Genomic DNA, 18,724 nt, shown 5'->3' on the forward strand with positions numbered 1-18,724 from the left:
GGTGAGGCCATGTCAATATAGGCCTCAACTGGAAAGTTGTTTTTGTTTCTTTGAAATGATGTATGGGAGGCTTTTGTTACATGAAGGTTCAAGAATGTCAATGAAGAAGAGAAGAAAGTTACTCAGTATTTGCATAATGTGGCGCAGGTTTTGTCTTCTATCTCAGTACAGGCCCAGGCTGCCTTACTACCTGTCTCTGGCTATTGTTCCTGGAGAGTGGATTCAGGTGAAAAGAACTGTCACCTAGAAATACCAGTCCTGAGTGGTCTCAACCATGCCAAGTCCTCCTGATTTAAGGAATCAAGGCGTGAGTTCATGGAAAGTCCCATCATATCCTCTCCAGTGACAAAGTCCGCAGCTGGACGGCCTGAAAATGAAATTTCAACCTGCCTCATCTGTTGAATTGTTTCCATCTAAGTGGGAGAAAAACTTCAATGGATTAAACTACCCTGGAAATCGTGTTCCTAGAACCTGGACTATGTGTTGCAAAATTTGTCTTCTGCTACTGTTGTTTCCTTCGTACCTTCTTTGGTAGAAGGAAGGACCATGGGCCCAATACTTTAAGGAACATTGGGGAAAGAAGACTCAGAATATGAAAAGTTGCTTGCACAGGAATCTAAAGAAAATATAGGGAGTTATGAACTATTAAAAGTATAAAAGAATAAATTCAGGTGGAAGAGAAAAAGGGGGGATTGAAGGAAGTAAAAGTTATTCTTTTAATAATTGTAGAAATAATTGTAGAAATGTAATGCCATTATATGAAACTGTCTCTTTAGTACAAATGTAACACTGTAACGCGAATGTAACAATGCAATGCCAATAATGACCAAATGTTTACTGTTTCCTGCCTAAAAATCCTCTGCACACAGGAACTTAACACTTTGAGTACAAATCCTACTATCAAAGAGGGGGATTTTGACCCTAGGTGAAAATTACAAATAAACAAGATAACAGCAGATGGACAGAAGAGGTCAGGTTAACAAAGTACAACTTCAAAGTACATTATAAAGATGAAAGAGCTCTTTAGATGTGACATGCATTGTAGGGGTATAAAATGCAAAACTTGAAACCAGGCCAGGGTGCTCCTGGAAATCCAATCCATAGGGAAGGATCCAGGAGGCCCGTTTGCAAACGCTTCTCTTCTCTTTTCTTTTTATTCTTTTTATGTTATTCTCCAATAAAACTTTGTTTTGTTAACCAGACTTGTCTTCGTATTGTGAGTATCAAAATTTGGGGTTTTTACATCTCACAATAAGGACTGAAAGCCACGTTTAAAAGGACTTGAATGGGTAGTGGATCAGAACCCCTACCTATTTTGAATATCTCTATTAGAATTTCAGGTGACCCCAGACAAAGAACAAAAATATTGGTAGTGACTCATGAGAGAAGTAAAAGCGGTTTGTTACAAATAAAATGAATAACTAAGACAGAAGTCATACCATTAGAAACTGAAAACGTAGAATTGTACATTGTAAGAATTAGGTGGTAAATGTATATCTTTTGTTATTGTCACTGTGATTGCTGTAGCTGTAATTATTGTTGTAATTGTGGATCAATTTGTGGATGTGAAATACTGTGTAATAATCATGAGGGGTGGATTCTACTTCTAATATTACTGAAGACAACACACCAGAACAGCCTGGGAAATAAAGGTAAAAAAATTTGTGGAATTTAAAGGTAAATGACAATCATGAAGCAGAATGGATATTGCAAAAGGAATCAGGAATGTGGCCAAAGCTCCTGAACAAAAGTATGAAAATATGTAGGGTGATTGGAGCTGGTTAACAAATTGGCTTCCCAATTTTGGATGGTTAAAACAAATATTTATAGGACTAGTGTTTATAGTTGTGATATGTATTATGTGTTGTGTTTGTCTCCAATGTTTACCCTGCTGTATTTCATTTTGCACCAAAACATTGGGGTCAGTAGTGAAAAACATCTCTGGAGAAGATGTACAGATTCAATTTATGTTATCTAATATAGCCAAAAATGAAGATTCATCAGAGTATACAGAAATACAGGGGGGATTGATAAATATGCATCAATATGATAAATCTTCAGAGTCAGTTAAACCTACAAATGGTGAGAGTCAGGAAAAGATAACATATAACATAAAGGAAGTAAGATAAACAAATAGGAAAAAATAGCTGGGTCTGAGAAAGGAAGAAGAGAAGCCATAAAAATCTATATATATTTGTAAAAGGAAATGGCTAGCCAGGAAAAGACAGGTTGGAGAATAGGAAAATAAGCCGAATAAGAGAAAAGGCACACTGAATTGAAAAGCAGGAAAAGAACTTATTGTTTAAAATGGGGACATAAATATCTACTGAGTTTAAAATAATTTAAATGTCTATTTTTTCTTATTCTTATTGTATATGTGAATATGATTTAATATGTTATCAGGAAATGTGTATAGGCGGACGGAAAGAGTGTAACCTCATAGCACCTCAGCCAATGGGGAAAGAGGAGGGATGGAGCGGCCGGTGATAGGGATGAATAAAAGAAGGAGATGTTTTGGGTTAAAACTTTGGAGAGAACCAAGCTTTGATAGCTTCTCTCCCCGCTTATTGCAATAAACGAAACAAAAGGCCTTCACTGTGTCTTGGCTGGTTATTGGTCAGGCGAGCTTGCCTCTGGTCACGAAGGAAAGTAGCCAGGAGCACATAACATTTTCCATAAATAAATCCATTTATTTCTTTGGAAATAACTAAACTGTGGCTACCAAACACCACCAACAAGCCTCCATGTTTTTTCACTCAATTAACAAGTGCTAATAAAGACTGACAGATGAAGAAGCCACTTAATTGGGAATATAGTCCCAACAGGCATATAAGAGAGCTATATTTCTATAGACAAACCCATTTAGCAAAATTGCACTACCATAACCGAAACTCTGAAAGGCAGTGGTACCATATAGCGGTACCAGACTTTGACCTTATACTGTAAAGGTAAATATTTCTGCAAGATGCAATACTCACTTGGTATGATTGTAAATACTGCTGTACAATTGCAACCCATTCATTGCATGTCCAATGCAAAGCCAGATTACTTGACTCTTAATACATACTGTACATTGGAATGTGTATTATTCAGTTTTCCAAATTTCACATGTAACATGTAGAAAATGAGGAACTTCTGAACATTTGATTTCTCACTCTCATTATTCCTACAAAATGCTTACATCTATGTAATCAATCCCAAATCCAAGCAAGCAAAAGTTAGACTCTCTATGGCTAAAGGAAGAGCCTTAAAATCAGTAACCTGGAGACAGGCTTTTAGGTAAAAAGGGGGAAAAAACTGATAAACAGCTGACCCACTGCCTTAATAGGGACAACCTCATTCCAGTGATAAACAAGAGGGTAAGCCAGCTTTCCTGAATCTAGCATTCTCTCATCCCATCCACTATAGTCTATAAGCATATATAACACTGAGGGAAAGCTGCTTTGTCCAATTAAAATACATCAGGGAAATGAGATATAGTTGAACAATAAACTACTCTCAAGATTATGAATAAATTAAAGCAATGGCTATGATAATTTATGTTGCTTGAAAATTATGGGTTATATTTCCAAATTGAGGATAATGAGAAATTTAAAGGAAGAGAGCTAGACATTTAAATTTAAGATGATTAGACATGTGAACACAAAACATGTGCTTTGTCAAAAGTTACGCCCAATTTGCCTGGCTAAGCCTCCAGCTGGCTTGCACAGTAAGAATGGGTGGCCAACCGTGGCTTGAATTTTGAAAGATGGTTAAACTATTCATCACTACTGTGACTGGCAACTGATCTTCTGCTGGCTTATAAATTCCAATGTAGTAGCATATTCATAACCTTTAGGGTGACTCTTGCAGTGTACATGACCAAAGTTCAGTATTTTTATGTTATTTTAAACTTCCAGCCTTTCAAAATGAAAATATTTTTGTTGGGTGGCAAGAGAAAAGTCAAAGTTGACCAGTACTGCTGATAAATCAAGAAAATATGAAACATATTTATTTCTTGGCCAACCCAAATGAAATAATCTGAACTATTCATGAGAAGGATTGCACAACTTTATTCATAATTTTATAAAACTGCAATACTAGAGTTTGAGAATTCCTGGATTAGGCAATATTTAACAAGTAAATTACCAGAAAAAATATTAACTTGAAAACTATTTAGTGTTGCTACTCAAACTACATGATTAAGAACATCAAGATGCAGTTTAAAAGCCAAGTGGAAATAAACAAGAAACAGTTTATGCTGTGAATAGTTTCTGAATGTAGGTTCAATATATTCAATGACTTGAAAAACCATCTTCACAAGATTCTTACCTTGCTAACATTGAGTGAAGCTAAAGGTGGGGGTGTTTCTGTGCGGTCATTGATTATGTTAACTTCTGATACATACTGTAAATTTATAAGTAAGATATCTGCGTGGTTAGGTTTACCACTTGAGGAAGGGCATTCTGGGGGGAAAACATTAAGGAAACATACAAAGGTTGTATAGCAGCTCAGAAAATGATACACTTCTATGAAGGAAGAATTTATATTTATGGTACATTCAATATAATCAGGATTGCCTCCTGAGAATAGTTGCAAACAAAGGCAACAGCACAGGATTTGTTCACTTAAAATATTGAGCAACAGGTGCTAACTAAACCAAACCCCACCCCATCATTTTCTTAGTAACCATCAGTTCCACTGTAAAACTGCTGTAAGGGCACACAAAATCTGTGTGGACTGTTCATCCATGAGGCTGCTGTCAAATCACCCTGAACACTAATTTCATTGTAATCAAATAAACAAGCTTTCTGGGTGAGATCAAAGATTTACTTCTTCAGCCTACCACACCAATGCAACAGTGTCTTGTGCTGCTACTCTGCAACACCATGGATAGTCCTTTTCCTCCGTGAATTTATTTACAGTAGTTCACCCTTCCAAAGCCATACAGGTTGAAATGAATTGCACTTGGAAGGCAGAGTAGGTGTGGAATTATCCTTTCATGTCTCGCTAAACCCATAGATATTACACTATGGCATTCTAATAAACAAGAAAAATGTTTCCTGCTGCCATATCAGCTATAGATATTATTGCCTTCAGGGGTGTCAAACTGCCGGCCCATGGGCCGGTTGCATCACGCAGAGGCCATGCCCACCCCAGCTCTGGCAATGCAAAAAAAAGTTACGATACATCACAACACATCACATGACGTAGCGTGTTTGACACCCATGCCTTAGGTGAAGATGCCAGATAGACCATTGCATTGCTACGACATGTTATCCCAAACCTAGCTCCTTGCCTTTCAATTGCTATAAATGTACTGTACATCACACTGAAATAGTATATTAAAACCTCTCCCTATCACTCATAAAGTCAACTTCTCGGAGTTCTTCCTCAACTCAAGAACTATGGCCCAGGCCATGAGTGCCTGAATGTGCTCAGTGAAGATCCATAGCAGTTATAAGAGATAACTATTGAAGACTAAAAGCACCTTTCTCTTTTGCCACAAATCTTTTTCCAATTCAAATTGCATTCCAGTTCACATAACAGTATAAAATATCCCAAACCAAATACTCTCAGGAAGGATTTACACATACACACTTATCACTCAATAGCTACATCAAAAGCAATTACATAAACAGCAAATGAAGACTTACAATTTATTGACTTGCATACAATGCTTTCCAAAGACAATTATTCATACATTTAGATTACTATCCATCAAATGCTGAGAAGTATTACACATTTTCTGTGAGTTATATCAAGCGCAGATGCTTTTCTACCAATCAAGGCTGCCGCCAACTTCCTCAGGTTTAACTTAAATCTTCAGTCTCAATAAAACCCTGCACCAGTCTCCATTCCTCCTACTCCACCAAGCACCCTAGCTCCATAAATTATATATTAACATATCCTCCAATTTTTCTCCCATTTCTATTACAATGCCAGAAAGCACTTTCTGGACTTCAGTTTTCACATCTTATCCATCCATTAGCACTCCATTTCCCCACAACTTTCCCTTCCTTAACTAACTTAATGGCTCTTCCTCACTGTCCTTCCTGTACAGCAGGCATGTCCAACCTTTTGGCATATCAAATATATAATGTATTTATTATATACATATACATTAAAACACTATCTTGTGGGGCCGCATTACCCGCTATCCAAGGCTGCAAGGGTCCCATGGGCTGCGGGTTGGACACGCCTCCTGTACAGGTTCACCTCTTGGTCCAGATTCCCCATTCCATATTGAAACAGTAATTGCCTGGCTCAAATGATACCCAGACAGCACTTCACTCAAGTCTTCTCTTTCAAAATTAGCCCCCCCCTCCCCGAAAACCACGCTCATAGGTTTCCGGAGTCTTTGACGTAGAGCTCACTCCAGCAACAGCCCCAACCTTTCCAAATCTGTCACAGCTCAAGCTGCCTCTAGCTGCCGAAGGAGCGAGCTCACGTGCCCCCTTCCCATACAGCCCTCTCGTAGGCCCGGTGCCGGCGTCCCCTCGCCCTATTCTTCTTCCAGTCAGGATACTGAGTGCCAACATCTTGCTGGGGTAATCAAAAGCTACCACCTCGCCTTGCAGCCGCTGCTCCTGGCAAGTCCGGCACGACACCTGACTGCCCACACTGAAGTACTCGCCCGGGGCCGCCATTTTGTTTCAGGTCCAGGCCCCCTTCGTTCCCCAGCTGCGCCTCTGCAACCTTTGCCGAGGTGGCAGAAGGGAATGCGCGAAGAAAGGGAGCGCCGAAAGATCCCAGTGCGCTCGACTCTTTATTTAGCCGCCTAGCTCCTTCAGCCTAGGCGGAAAAAAAAGGACGAGTGGCCAAGGCGACGGGCGCCCTGCCTGTACGTCAGCCGCTCACGCACGCACGCACGTACGTGATGTCACCTCGCAAAGCGAGAAGCGGTTGGTTAGCTGTTCGACAGTTCCTTCTTAGGGAGGGGCGAGGATCCCTTTCCAACGTTCAGAAAGAACGTGACGCAGAGACCGATTAAAAGAGCGCCGGGAAACGAGTGGGTCCTGGAAGGACAACAGGGTGGCCATGAGCCGGCGAATCTCCTGCCCCGGGGGGGGGGGAGTAGGAGGCGTTTGGGCTGGGACTTTATGCAGGTTTTCTTTGAAATAAACCCGGGTAAGGTTTGCTTGAATTGGTTCTCAATAAATGGGCATAGAACTTCACCCTTACTACGAGGGGATGCGTCGCGGATATGATTCTACATACAGTTTTACTGTGTAGTAAAGGCTGCTTCTGAGCAAGCACGCTTACATTTCAGTTGTAAGACTGCAGGCTACCTCTTCGAGAGTAAATTTAACCTGCAATAAAACTGCTGTCAGAATAATTTGGGGTTCCAGCTCGAGCCGGGGCTGTGCAAGAATAAATAAAAATGAGATCCAGACAGCTGTGAGGAAAGAAGAAATATTTATTCCTAAAAGCAAAACAGCTTGCCTTTAGGGGCAGCTGCCGAGAAATGGGGTACAGCGGCAGACTTTTATAGGGGGAGCTTGTTCGGGGTGTGGAAGTGTCTACGTGCTGATTCTAGGGCAGGGGTAGGCAACCTTGGCTCTTTTATGACTCGTGGACTTCAACTCCCAGAATTCCAGCCATTCTGAGGGGAAAGGGAGAGTTTCCAAGCTGAGCCATGCTGGCTCAGGAATTCTGGGAGTTGAAGTCCACGAGTTATAAAAGAGCCAAGGTTGCCTACCTCTGTTCTAGGGTGACACTTGGGCGTGTGTTTGTGTGTAGGTATGTTTATTGTGAACAGCAGTTCCGCTGGGAGACCTAATTTAGTTAACTCTGCAGACCTTATCCTTTGATATGTGGATTAGGTCTGGGTAACTTATTTGGGGGTTTGAGGAAGATTGCTAATTTTAGTTGATTAACTTAGTTTCAGCTTGACTGTCAATTATCTAGTGGAGACACTGATTCTCAGACCATTGTGGATTCTGTTAATGTTTTAAGGGAAGATGGAAACAGTAAAGAATAAAATATATTTGGATATAAAACTTCTCACATTGCCTACAATGGACTGAAGTCTGAAGCGGTGGACGAACTCACGGAAAGTTTGCAGGGACTAGTATCTCACAGTCAAAAATGCACTGCCATTAGGATGCAATGGTAAATGCTGTTTTGAGGAGAACTGCATTTAGTTCAGATAAAGTTAGGATCGTTTATTCATCAGTTTAATAGCCGGTCTTTCCTCCATGAGATTAAGATGGTGACCACAGCATGCTCCTCTTCAAGCATTTCCCCAATACAGTTGTGTTGGGTTGTGAAATAATGCCCAACCCCATTATCCGGTTTCTAAAGGTAGACTTGAACCTCCAATCCCTTTAAGCTCTACACCAGTGGTTCTTAACCTGTGCGATATCGTCCCCCAGGGGGCGATTTCATTTTTCAGGGGGCGATGGAACGAAAAGGGGCGACGTGGGGGCGAAGGAACGAAAAGGGGGCGATATGGGGGCGATGGAGCGAGAAGTTTTGGGGACACTTTTGAGCCTTCCCCTGCAGCTCTGAGCCTCCTCCGCCATTTGCAGACAGAGACAGAGAGAGGCACTTGTGCCTCTCTCTCTCTCTCTCTCTCTCATGTGGATTTGCCCCCTCGCAGGGCTGCTGATTGGCCCTGCCCCCGGGTGCCCCGCCCCCTGGGAGAAGCGCGGCCAGGAAGTCCCTTTCCCTGGCTGGCCCCATCTGAGGTGCACATGGCCGGGGAACCGCGCGGGGAAGGCCCGGGATCCCCGCTGGGAGCAGCCCGCCAGAGCCTCAGCTGAGCAAGCCAGCCTTCCTGCAAGCTGTGGCCCCGAGGGAGAGCAGCCCCTGCGATCCCCAGCCGCGGGACCATTGGCCCAGCTGGCCGGGAAGGCGAGCCGGAGTCCCGGCTGCTTTGTCGGAGAAGATTGTGAGGTGAGCAGAAGATGGGGGGGAGAGAAAGGGAGGGGGAGGCATTTTCCAACCAGCAGCAGAAGAGCCCCGGCCGGACCCGCAGGAGCACCTCCTCCTGGGGCCCGGCGCCGGCTTCCTTGCCCATTTAAGTGTCTTGAATAAATAAGATAAGAATGAAATACATGTATCACGAAGTTTGGGAATAAAGTGCCGGGTGGCACCAAAATTTTTCACACAGTTGAGATATGGGGAAAAGACTGGAAATAAACTATTTGCATCGATATGTCCTGATGACAATTTTAAAGAAAACAAAAAAAAGTGTTTGCATAAATTGAAGAATTATTTCCTATGTTGTGATTGAGAGGGGAGGGGGGCGATGACAACTTCCTCATTTGCTCAAGTGGGCGATTCGTTCAAAAAGGTTAAGAACCACTGCTCTACACTACGGTAGCTTTCAATGTGTTACCTCAACACCTGTGATTTTCCATCTGTCCCCTTTCAGATATACATTTATATATTCAGTTAGATAACAAGATTCCTGTGGCATTTTAAAGAGTACAGTAATTTATTATACCAAGGTTTCTGGACAGCTTACAAATGTCCAAAGAATCAGAATGCAATTCATAAACATTTATGTCATAAAACCTGTTGGTCTTTAAGGTGTAATCAACTCAGATGTTCTTGTTACAAAGCCAACATGGCTATTCTCTGGAAATTCCCATACTTGCAAAATTGTTACAGGTAGTCCTTGACTTACAACCATTTGTTTAGTGGCCAGTTACAATGGCACTGAAAAAAGTGACTTATGACCAATTTTCATACAACTGTTGCAGCATCCCCATGGTCTACGTCACAGGTGTCAAACTCGATCGCGTCACGTGATGTGATGTGACTTTTTTGCCTTTGCGGAGCTGGGGTGGGCGTGGCCTGTGTGTGACGCATCCGGCCCGTGGCCCTCCAGTTTGACACCCGTGGTCTACGTGTTCAAACTTCAAAATTCATTCCTTGTTCATGAGCTCTGCAGACATGCCTGCTGATGTGTTTGCCCCGGGAAATGTGTGGGCTTCAGAGGGGAGGAAATGTAGTTTTTCTCACCCTGCAGAGTATGATAATCTTTATCCCTTTTGTGTGCCTAGGTGTTGGATTTTTGAGTGGTGTGTCTGGTGTTGGGGGAGCAGCATTGTGTGGGTAAAGGATTCCCATATCTTGAGGGGATTTTCTTTAGTTAGGATTATGTTGTTGGTATTTGCCAATTTCCTAATAGGAGACACAGTCCATTTCCGCCTATGTGTCAATATCGGTGAAAGGCTTAAGTGGTCTTTTGTTTTATTGTTTGTGGGTTCACTGAAGGGTCAGGAGAGATCCAGGCCTGGGAGTGGAGTGGATGTCAAGGGATGAGGTGGGTGACAGGGGTGGTGTATGGGCATTTTCCTCCTACACTGCTTAGTTTCAAAAATATTTCTTTTTAAATGGAAGGCAGAGTGTGACAGGCATTTATTTTAAAGGATCAGTTGTAATTCAATAGATTTCATCCTGAATACATATGGATAAAATAGGGTGCTACTTTAACTGCAGTCATAAACAGGTTAGAAAAATCATTGTATACAAAGCATATATAGAATTTGTAAAAATATGGATAATTGACATTTTCTCTGAAAACTGAATCACTATTTTGGACAAATAACATTTGGGAGAATATATTAAATCTTAATTTCTGGCTTTTCATGAAAGTGGGGCTACTGTATCTTGGCCTCAACTTATGACCACAGTTGGGTGCAGAACTTCTGTTTGATCACATGACCACAGGGATGCTGTGACAGTTAAAAGTGGGAGGACCAGTCATGAATCACTTTTTTCAGCACCGTTGTAACTTTGAACGGTCACTAAATAAATGATTGTAAGTTGAGGACTGCCTGTAGATGGCAATACTGTACAGAATTACAGAGTGCTTCTGTACCAGAGACAAATCCCTTATTTATGTTTAATTTTATTTAATATATAAAATACAAAGAAAATATAGAAATAGGAAATTAAGGGAATGAAAAGGAGAGGGGAAGAGACGGTGTGAGGTACAAAGGAAAAAAGAAAAAAAAAGGCATTGACGGCCGACTCTTTTTAGCACAGTACAAGATAAAAACATGCCAGCCTCAACTTACACATTAATATATAACTAGCCATTTCTATAATGACAAATCTAATTGACAAAACCAAAGTCAACGTTTCATTTTTTTTCATCACAAGTAAAAAATCCAGAAGTGATATCCAAATGAAAAACATACTCAAATATATTCTCCTCTTTGAATAGAATTATCAATTTAACCATTTCTGTTTTACCTTCCTTGCTGTGGAAATAGGATGCATTTCTATTTGCACCTAATGAACTTTGTAAACTAAAAAAAACCACTTTTATTAACAAAGTTAACTATATACTTTCAAATTCTTTGACCTTACCAGAAAAAATCCTTTTCTTTTCTTTTCCACCCTTTTTTTTAAATGCCAAAGTTTCTTTAAACACGTTTCTAGAATCAAAACTTTCTGATACATCTTTTTCTTTAACTTCTTAACAATACAGGCTTTGAACTTCAGTATTGAATTTAGCTCCCACCCTCCAAACTACCCTTATAGAATAATATTTTTTCCCTTTTATAAACATCCTTTTTAAAACAAAGTTTTTCTTTAAACTGGTACATCATTTTCTTTAACTTTCTCTTAACACAAATACTCTCAAATACATTTTCAGTAACATTTTGCATACTTTAAAAATTACTTAAGCATTATATATATAAAAAATTACATTTTCAAATTTTAGATTAAATCTTTCAATTACAAATATAAAACAGAGAAAAATCCATCCTAGATCCAGTTAACTCATTAATTTAAGTCACTCCTTCCAGCTTGTCATTATGGAGTAAAATCATTTTCTTCTCTGGAAAGTTTATCAAGTAGTTATCAAGCCTCCCTTTCAGATCCCCAAAGAAATGTATCACTTTTCTTTCTATTCTATACATGATTCTATAGCCATTTTTGGGGCCTGCCATTCTGTTGGGAGGGGGGATACTTTGCTTTGCCTTGCCATACTGCCCTTCCCCCAGAGGAAGGAATGCAGCTGAATACCATCACCCTTATCTGGAAGATGGTTTGCGCTTGGAGCCACAGGGAAACGAAACAGAGAGAGACCTTGAAGAGCATGCCAAAGGAGCCAGTTACCAAAACAATATACCACCTGTGGATTGGCCAAGATTCAAATGGACAGTGGGACCCTGGGGGGAGGAGTAACGAATATTGCTTTTGATATACTGCTTGTGCGGGTTTTTTCCCCAGACCTCACTTTGATTTCTACCTGTCACTAACTCCTAATAAAAGTTCCTTTGGAGAAAATGACTGTTTCAAGAGTTCTGCTTTCTTGGGAGACCTAGTTGAGGCAGGTCCTTACATAAAGCAAGGTCTGCATAGTGCCCAACCCAGAGAGGCGGCTGCCCTACCAAGGTGGGTCGCAATCAACCTGTCCCTTCCTGCCAGCGAAATAAAAGAAGCTGAAACAGAGACCTGGAGCAAAGCCATCGGCCAGGGAGACCCCGAGGAAGGCACTTCCAGGGATCTGGGAGAAGCTGGACCCTCTGCAGAAGGCGATCAAGCAAGGTGGTCACTCGGGGTCGGAAAGAAAGAAGACTGGGAAGGAAGGGCTCAGAAGATAACCATCACCCAAGGTGGCGGCAAGAAAAAGGTGAAAAAGAAAAATCCGGAGCCTACTCCCGAGGAAGAGAAAACATCCCAAATTGGAGCTGGTGGAAGCAGTCCTGAAGCAAACGATGGAGTATGTGAGGCAGTCCTTTGAGGAGCTGAAAGCCCAACTACAGGGACACCCAAGGTAGGAGGAGAAAGCGGAGGAGAAAGCTGAGGGAGAGGAGCCAGTAGCGACCCAGGCGGCAGCGGTGGCTGCCCCCCCTGCAGCAGTACCACCGCAAGCACGCCCTCCCCAAAGACCCAGAGAGGGGCTGCCCCAGCCCGTGGAGGTGAAGCTGATACCATTGGGGGTGAAGTTCGATGGCAATCCCAAGCGATTGGGGTTCTTCCTTGCCCAGGTCTTCACCTATGCAAGTATATGGGAGGACGCTGCCAACAAACAAACAAAAGGTGCGGGTAGTCACCCTGGCACTGGAAGATAGTGCAGCTGACTGGATGGTGACCCTGTACAACTGCAATGCTCCCAAGCTGAGGGATTTCAACCGATTCATGGCAGCTCTCCAACACCGGTTCGAGGACCGCCTCGCAGATCGGAAAGCCCGAGACTGCATCAAAACAGTGAAGCAAGGGCGATAGCCAGTAGCTGAATACACAGAGGAATTCCGAGAGCTGTCCAGCCATCTAAACTGGCCAGAAGACTTCCTGGTGAGCTGTTTCAAGGATGGGCTCAACGAAGGTCTGTACAACGCGTGTGTAGCCTGTGGTGCTCCAGGGCAATTGTATGATTGGTGTCAAGACTGCTAACATCGGATGTTATTGCTTGCCATATATGAAGAAGCAAACATGTTTTATTTAGCCTGCATATCACTTCTAGAGTTAAAGTCAGACAATGTTAGAATAGCGGGTGAGAAAGTAAGACAGTTAACCACAACAATATTTCAGTACAGCATTGCCAAGGTCAGCTGTAACCAGAGGAGTTACGGGAGGGAAAGTTCACACTTCAAACTAATTGGAGAACGTGATTAATGACTGTAAAATGAAGGAGTGAGTTATGCTTTGTTATGGGTGATTGGGGGTGGGAGGATTCAGTTTTTGGCTTCATTATGTATGTGCCGAAACTATGTAGCAATAGAAGGATTCTTTAAGGTAAATAAAGCCTCGAAGTTCTTTGAAAAGCTGCTTCTTTTCGGAAACATGACATCAAGCCAAAAACCACAAACTTTTAAAACCATTTAGGGGTCCCTTACCCCAGTCACTATCCCTAAACTAACGGGGATAGTTTGACAAAGATTTGGGGAAGATCTCACCATGGAAGAGGAAGAAATGCCTGAGGCCAGCACCCCCCCCAGCCGCAGCTTCCCCGGGGGGGAGCAACAGCAGCAGCAGCTTCCCCAGGGAGGGGAACGACAGCTAGCCAACCGGTGGAGAAGAAATTCTTGCAGATTCCCCAGCTGGGAGCAAAGCCAAAACTATCAGGAGAGCTGATTTGGTCGTCAGACTGGGATAAGCTGAGCGGAGGCTCTGGAGGCTTCCATACAGCCCTGCCAGCAGATGAGCGTGAGTCACGACAAAGGGATTCTTACATATCGCATCCCCCATACCACTGGAGAGCTGCCCGGCCGTCTGTCACCAAAGACTCGGGTGAGTGGAAATACCCACCTGCAGCTTGCAGTGGGTCATTAGAATACTTGGCAGAAAGATTTGAAGAATTAGAAGTGAGGAGCAAAGAGCAGCTCCCGTTGAGAGAGGCCCCCAGCCCCTCCCTTGCAGATCAAACAGCCTTTCAGACCCTGGGGTCCCCTGCCAGGCCCTCCAGCCCCACAGAGAGAGAAAACCCCAGCCTGGGCCCCCTACAGCAATGGGGAATTGGGCAACCCCCACAGATGAGTGATCAGCCATCTCTGAGCTTACATCAACTAATAGAGGCCTTGCAGCAGCTTTGGGTGGTGCAAAAGCCAGGAGAGCGACAGCCAGTGGGCCCGCAGATGAGGTAGGCCCAGCAACAACCCCCACTCGTCCAGCAGCCATTGAGGGGCCTGCAGCAGCAGAGGGCATCACCAGCCCCTGCAGTCCAACAGCAGAGAAGACCACTACAACCCCCACTTGCACAGTCACCATTGAGAGGCCTACAGCAGCAGGGGGCACCACCAGCCCCCGCTGGCCAGCAGCAGAGAAGACAGCAGCAACCCCCGCCCAAACGGCAACCTGTGGAAGACCTCCAACGACTCGAGAGGCCAGTACTACCAGTATGGCAACAAAAGCCAGGGTGGGGCCAACTGCAACTGGGGGCACCACGCCGACAGCAGAGAGCTCAGCAGCCGTTGGATCAGCAGGCAGGATGGGGCCAACAGCAACTGGGAGGGCCACAAGCGCAGAGGGGAGTCCAGTAGCCGTGGAACCAGCAGCCAGGGTGGGGCCAGCAGCAACAGCCCCAGTGGGGGCCGCAACAGCCTGTATTTGCACCACCCTTCAGAGCAACCTTCGATGGGGACCCAGAGAAGCTGATTTTTTTTCTGAACCAAGTGCGTTCTCACTTGAATCGCTGGGCCTACCTCTATCCGGACCCAGGTGCCATGGTCGATGTTATTGCGTCCAACCTAGAGGGAGAAGCATCTGAATGGCTGAATAATTTACATAGTGAGCAAGCCCCCAAACTGGAAGATCCCCACCTTTTTCTCCTAGGACTGAAAGATTTGAGGACCCATCCATTGGCCTCAAAGCAGCAGAACAGATCCACAAAATAAAACAAGCCGGCAGGCCTGCCCTGGAGTACGTATGAGGGTTCCGCAAGACAGCAGGTCGAATAGAGGGGTGGCCTGAGCAATCCCTAATCCATCACTTCATTGAGGGATTAGACGATGACCTCTCTCAGGCCTGCATCTATCGGGAAGTACCTGATCAGCTACAGGAGTGGTACCAGATAGCGGTGAAGCTAGACGTTAAGCTCTCTCGCTATAAGAAGCCTCCCTCACCTGAAATTGAACCGAAACCAGAATGACCCAGACGACAACCACCCCCCCTGGAGACCCCCAACAACTACGTCTACCGAAAGACCCAGGCCACCTGCAGGGCCGCCGCTTGCGTGCTTCCGATGCGGACAACAGGGACATCAAGCAGAGAACTGCCCAGTTCCCTACCCCCAACAGCAGAGCAGACCGAGACCCGCAGCGAAGAAGAAACCTGATTAGCAGCCACCAAGAGGAAAATCCAATTGGATCAAACAAGAACTGGTTGCCCAAGTCGCATCCCCCACACAGGAGGACGCCGAGACTAAGGCTGGATCCTTCCCCGCTGTACCGTCTCTCGACAGCGATGACGAAGGGGAGAACGACCCAATGGTGAGTCGACAAATCCCGCCTTTTTCGCTAGCCGCCAAACTTATAATCCCTAAATCGGGGGTACAAATGAACTTAAATGTGCTAATTGATTCTGGATGCACCCGATGTATTATTAGCTTACCCTTTGCCATGAAATTGGGCATACGAGCAAAATTGCTCTCCGAACCCATGAGGTTTGAGCAAGCCGATGGCTCCCTCATGGGAGGGACTCTTGTCACACAAGTAACTGAGCCCTTACGCCTAGAAATAGGTGCGCACTGGGAGTTTATTCGCTTCCTAGTGGCTCCAAAAATGACTGAGACTGTGATCCTAGGGCTAGCCTGGTTAGACAAATGGAAGCTGTTTATCTGGTGGGAGAAAGGAATGAGAACCGTGAGACTACCTATAGGGCCTAATCCCCCCATTGATTCAACAGATGTTGCAGGGCACCTTATGCCACCCAATGAACGAGCGTACATGGCTGCCTCACCGCCACCCGATGAACCACTCATTCCCAATGACTACTGGGACCTGGTGGAGGCATTCAGTGAAAAAGAATGTGATGCCCTACCCCCTCACAGACCCAATGACTGCTCCATCGAACTGGTGCCAGGAGCCAAACTCCCACGGCCGAGAATGTATGCTATGTCCCCCCTCGAAATGGAGGAGATGCAGCGATACATGAACAAAAACCTAGCGAGGGGGTTCATTGAACGGGCCAAATACACCGTGGGAGCCCCTGTGTTGTTCAAAGAAAAAAAAGATGGGTCTCTTCGTCTCTGCGTAGACTATAAGGGTCTCAACGCTGTGAGTGTGGAAAACAAATACCCCCTCCCCCTCCTAAAGGACTTATTAACCCATCTGGCTAAGGGAAGTGTCTTCACTAAGTTAGACCTGAGAGAGGCATATTACCGGGTGAGGATAAAGGAGGGAGATGAGTGGAAAACTGCCTTCAACTGTCCTATGGGGAGCTATCAGTTCAAAGTCATGCCATTTGGACTACAGGGGCCCCCAGCTGTATTTATGCAGTTGATTAATGAGGTTCTACATGATCACTTGTACAAAGGGGTTTTAGTGTATCTTGATGATATCCTGATATACAGCACGAATATGACTGATCACATAAAGCTGGTGAGAGAAGTGTTAAAGAAACTAATGAATGCCAAGCTTTATGCCAAATTGTTAAAATGTGAGTTTCACCAGACCCGATTAGACTATCTTGGTTACAGAATTTCCAACGAAGGTATTGAAATGGATCCAGCCAAGGTGAAAGCTATAATCGAATGGCAGCCCCCAAAGACTCGCAAACAACTCCAGAGCTTTCTGGGTTTTGCCGTTTATCGTCAATTCATCCCCTCTTTTGCCGAGATTGCCCTACCCCTTACAGAACTACTCAAAACAGGCAAAGGAGGAGGGAAGCCACGGCCAGGCCAACCACTAGCATGGACAATGGACTGTCAAACAGCTTTTGAGAATTTAAAGAGACTATTTGCTGCTGAACCGGTCCTAAAGCACCCCTGCCCAGGGGAACCCTTTGTGATTCAAGCCGACGCCAGCGATGTGGCAGTTGGAGCTGTGTTACTGCAAAAGAACAAAAGTGGGGTCCTGCAACCCTGCGCCTACACCTCTAAGAAATTTACTGAGAGCGAGCGGAGATGGGCAATCTGGGAGAAAGAGGCCTTCGCGATTAGATGGGCGCTATTAAACTGGCGACACTATCTAGAAGGGGGCAAGGTGCCATTTGAGGTATGGACAGATCACAAAAATCTAGAAGCACTGAAAACTTCCCGTAAATTGTCCCCAAAACAAGTGCGATGGGCACAGTGCTTTAACCGCTTCAACTTCACTCTAAAGTACATACCAGGAGCAAAAAAATTTCTAGCTGATGCGCTATCCCGGCTACCCCAATACAAAAGCGAACAGGAAGAGATTAACGAGGCTATTATCCCCAATCCATAAACTGCCGCTCAACTTACACCTCGCAGGGTCCCCAATCCTGATGACCCTGGAGTAAAGAAAATAAAATGAGAGCTCCTCACCGACCAATGGTTAAAAGATAATCAAACCTCCCTAACGTGCAGGGATGGCTTGGCTTACAAGGGGGGGGAACTATATCTGCCCGAAGCCCTCCGTCTTAATGCTCTCAAACACAGCCATGATGTAAAACAAGCTGGACACTTTGGATATTTGAAAACCCTACACCTCACCCGCCGGCAATTTTGGTGGCCGGGGCTGAAACAGGATGTAGAAAACTGTGTAAAAAGTTGTACTGTATGTGCCACAATGAAAAGAATCCCAGGGAAAACCCCCGGGTTACTGCAACCCGTGGCAGACCCTTCTCAACCCTGGGAAGAAATAGCTATGGACTTTATAGTAGACCTACCTGAAAGTAGAGGAAATACTCTCATCTGGACCGTGATAGACCTGTTCTCGAAGCAGGCTCATTTCATCGCCTGCAAAGGACTCCCATCTGCCCAACGACTGACCAAATTGTTCCTGAAACATATCTACCAGCTGCATGGCGCCCCTAAGCAAATAATTTCGGACAGGGGGTGCAGTTCACAGCGAAGTTTTGGAAGAGTTTTCTTAAATTAATTGGATCATCTCAAGGGTTATCATCTGCTTTTCATCCAGCCACCAATGGGGCTGCAGAATCCGCTAACAAAATTTAATTTAATAATTTAATAATTTAATTTATATACCGCCCTTCTCCCGTAGGACTCAGGGCGGTGCACAGCATATTAAAACAGACAAACAAGATACATCAAAGAACAAAAAACCCCCATAAAACCAAATTAAAAGCCAAATATTAGAAGCTGTGTGTCAATTAAAATTTTCTTAAAATCATCCCTACCTAAAATCCT

General features: G+C 44.2%; 1 protein-coding gene across 2 annotated transcripts in view; it reads right to left on the reverse strand.

Moving 5' to 3' along the window:
* LOC107288954 (protein LSM12 homolog) overlaps positions 1 to 6,776 on the reverse strand; it is a 25,589-nt gene extending 18,813 nt beyond the window's left edge. For both annotated transcript variants that reach the window (XM_015817634.1, XM_015817633.1), the window contains exons 1-2: positions 6,509 to 6,776; positions 4,312 to 4,445 (exon numbers count right to left, since the gene is read on the reverse strand). In XM_015817634.1, coding sequence (XP_015673120.1) covers positions 4,312 to 4,445; positions 6,509 to 6,629 — 255 coding nt within the window. In that variant the 5' untranslated portion in view covers positions 6,630 to 6,776. The remainder of the gene's footprint in view (positions 1 to 4,311; positions 4,446 to 6,508) is intronic.
* Between the last annotated feature and the right edge of the window lie 11,948 nt (positions 6,777 to 18,724).

This window comes from Protobothrops mucrosquamatus, unplaced genomic scaffold (assembly GCF_001527695.2).
Source record: "Protobothrops mucrosquamatus isolate PMUCROS unplaced genomic scaffold, P.Mucros_1.0 scaffold609, whole genome shotgun sequence".
Lineage (NCBI taxonomy): Eukaryota > Metazoa > Chordata > Lepidosauria > Squamata > Viperidae > Protobothrops > Protobothrops mucrosquamatus.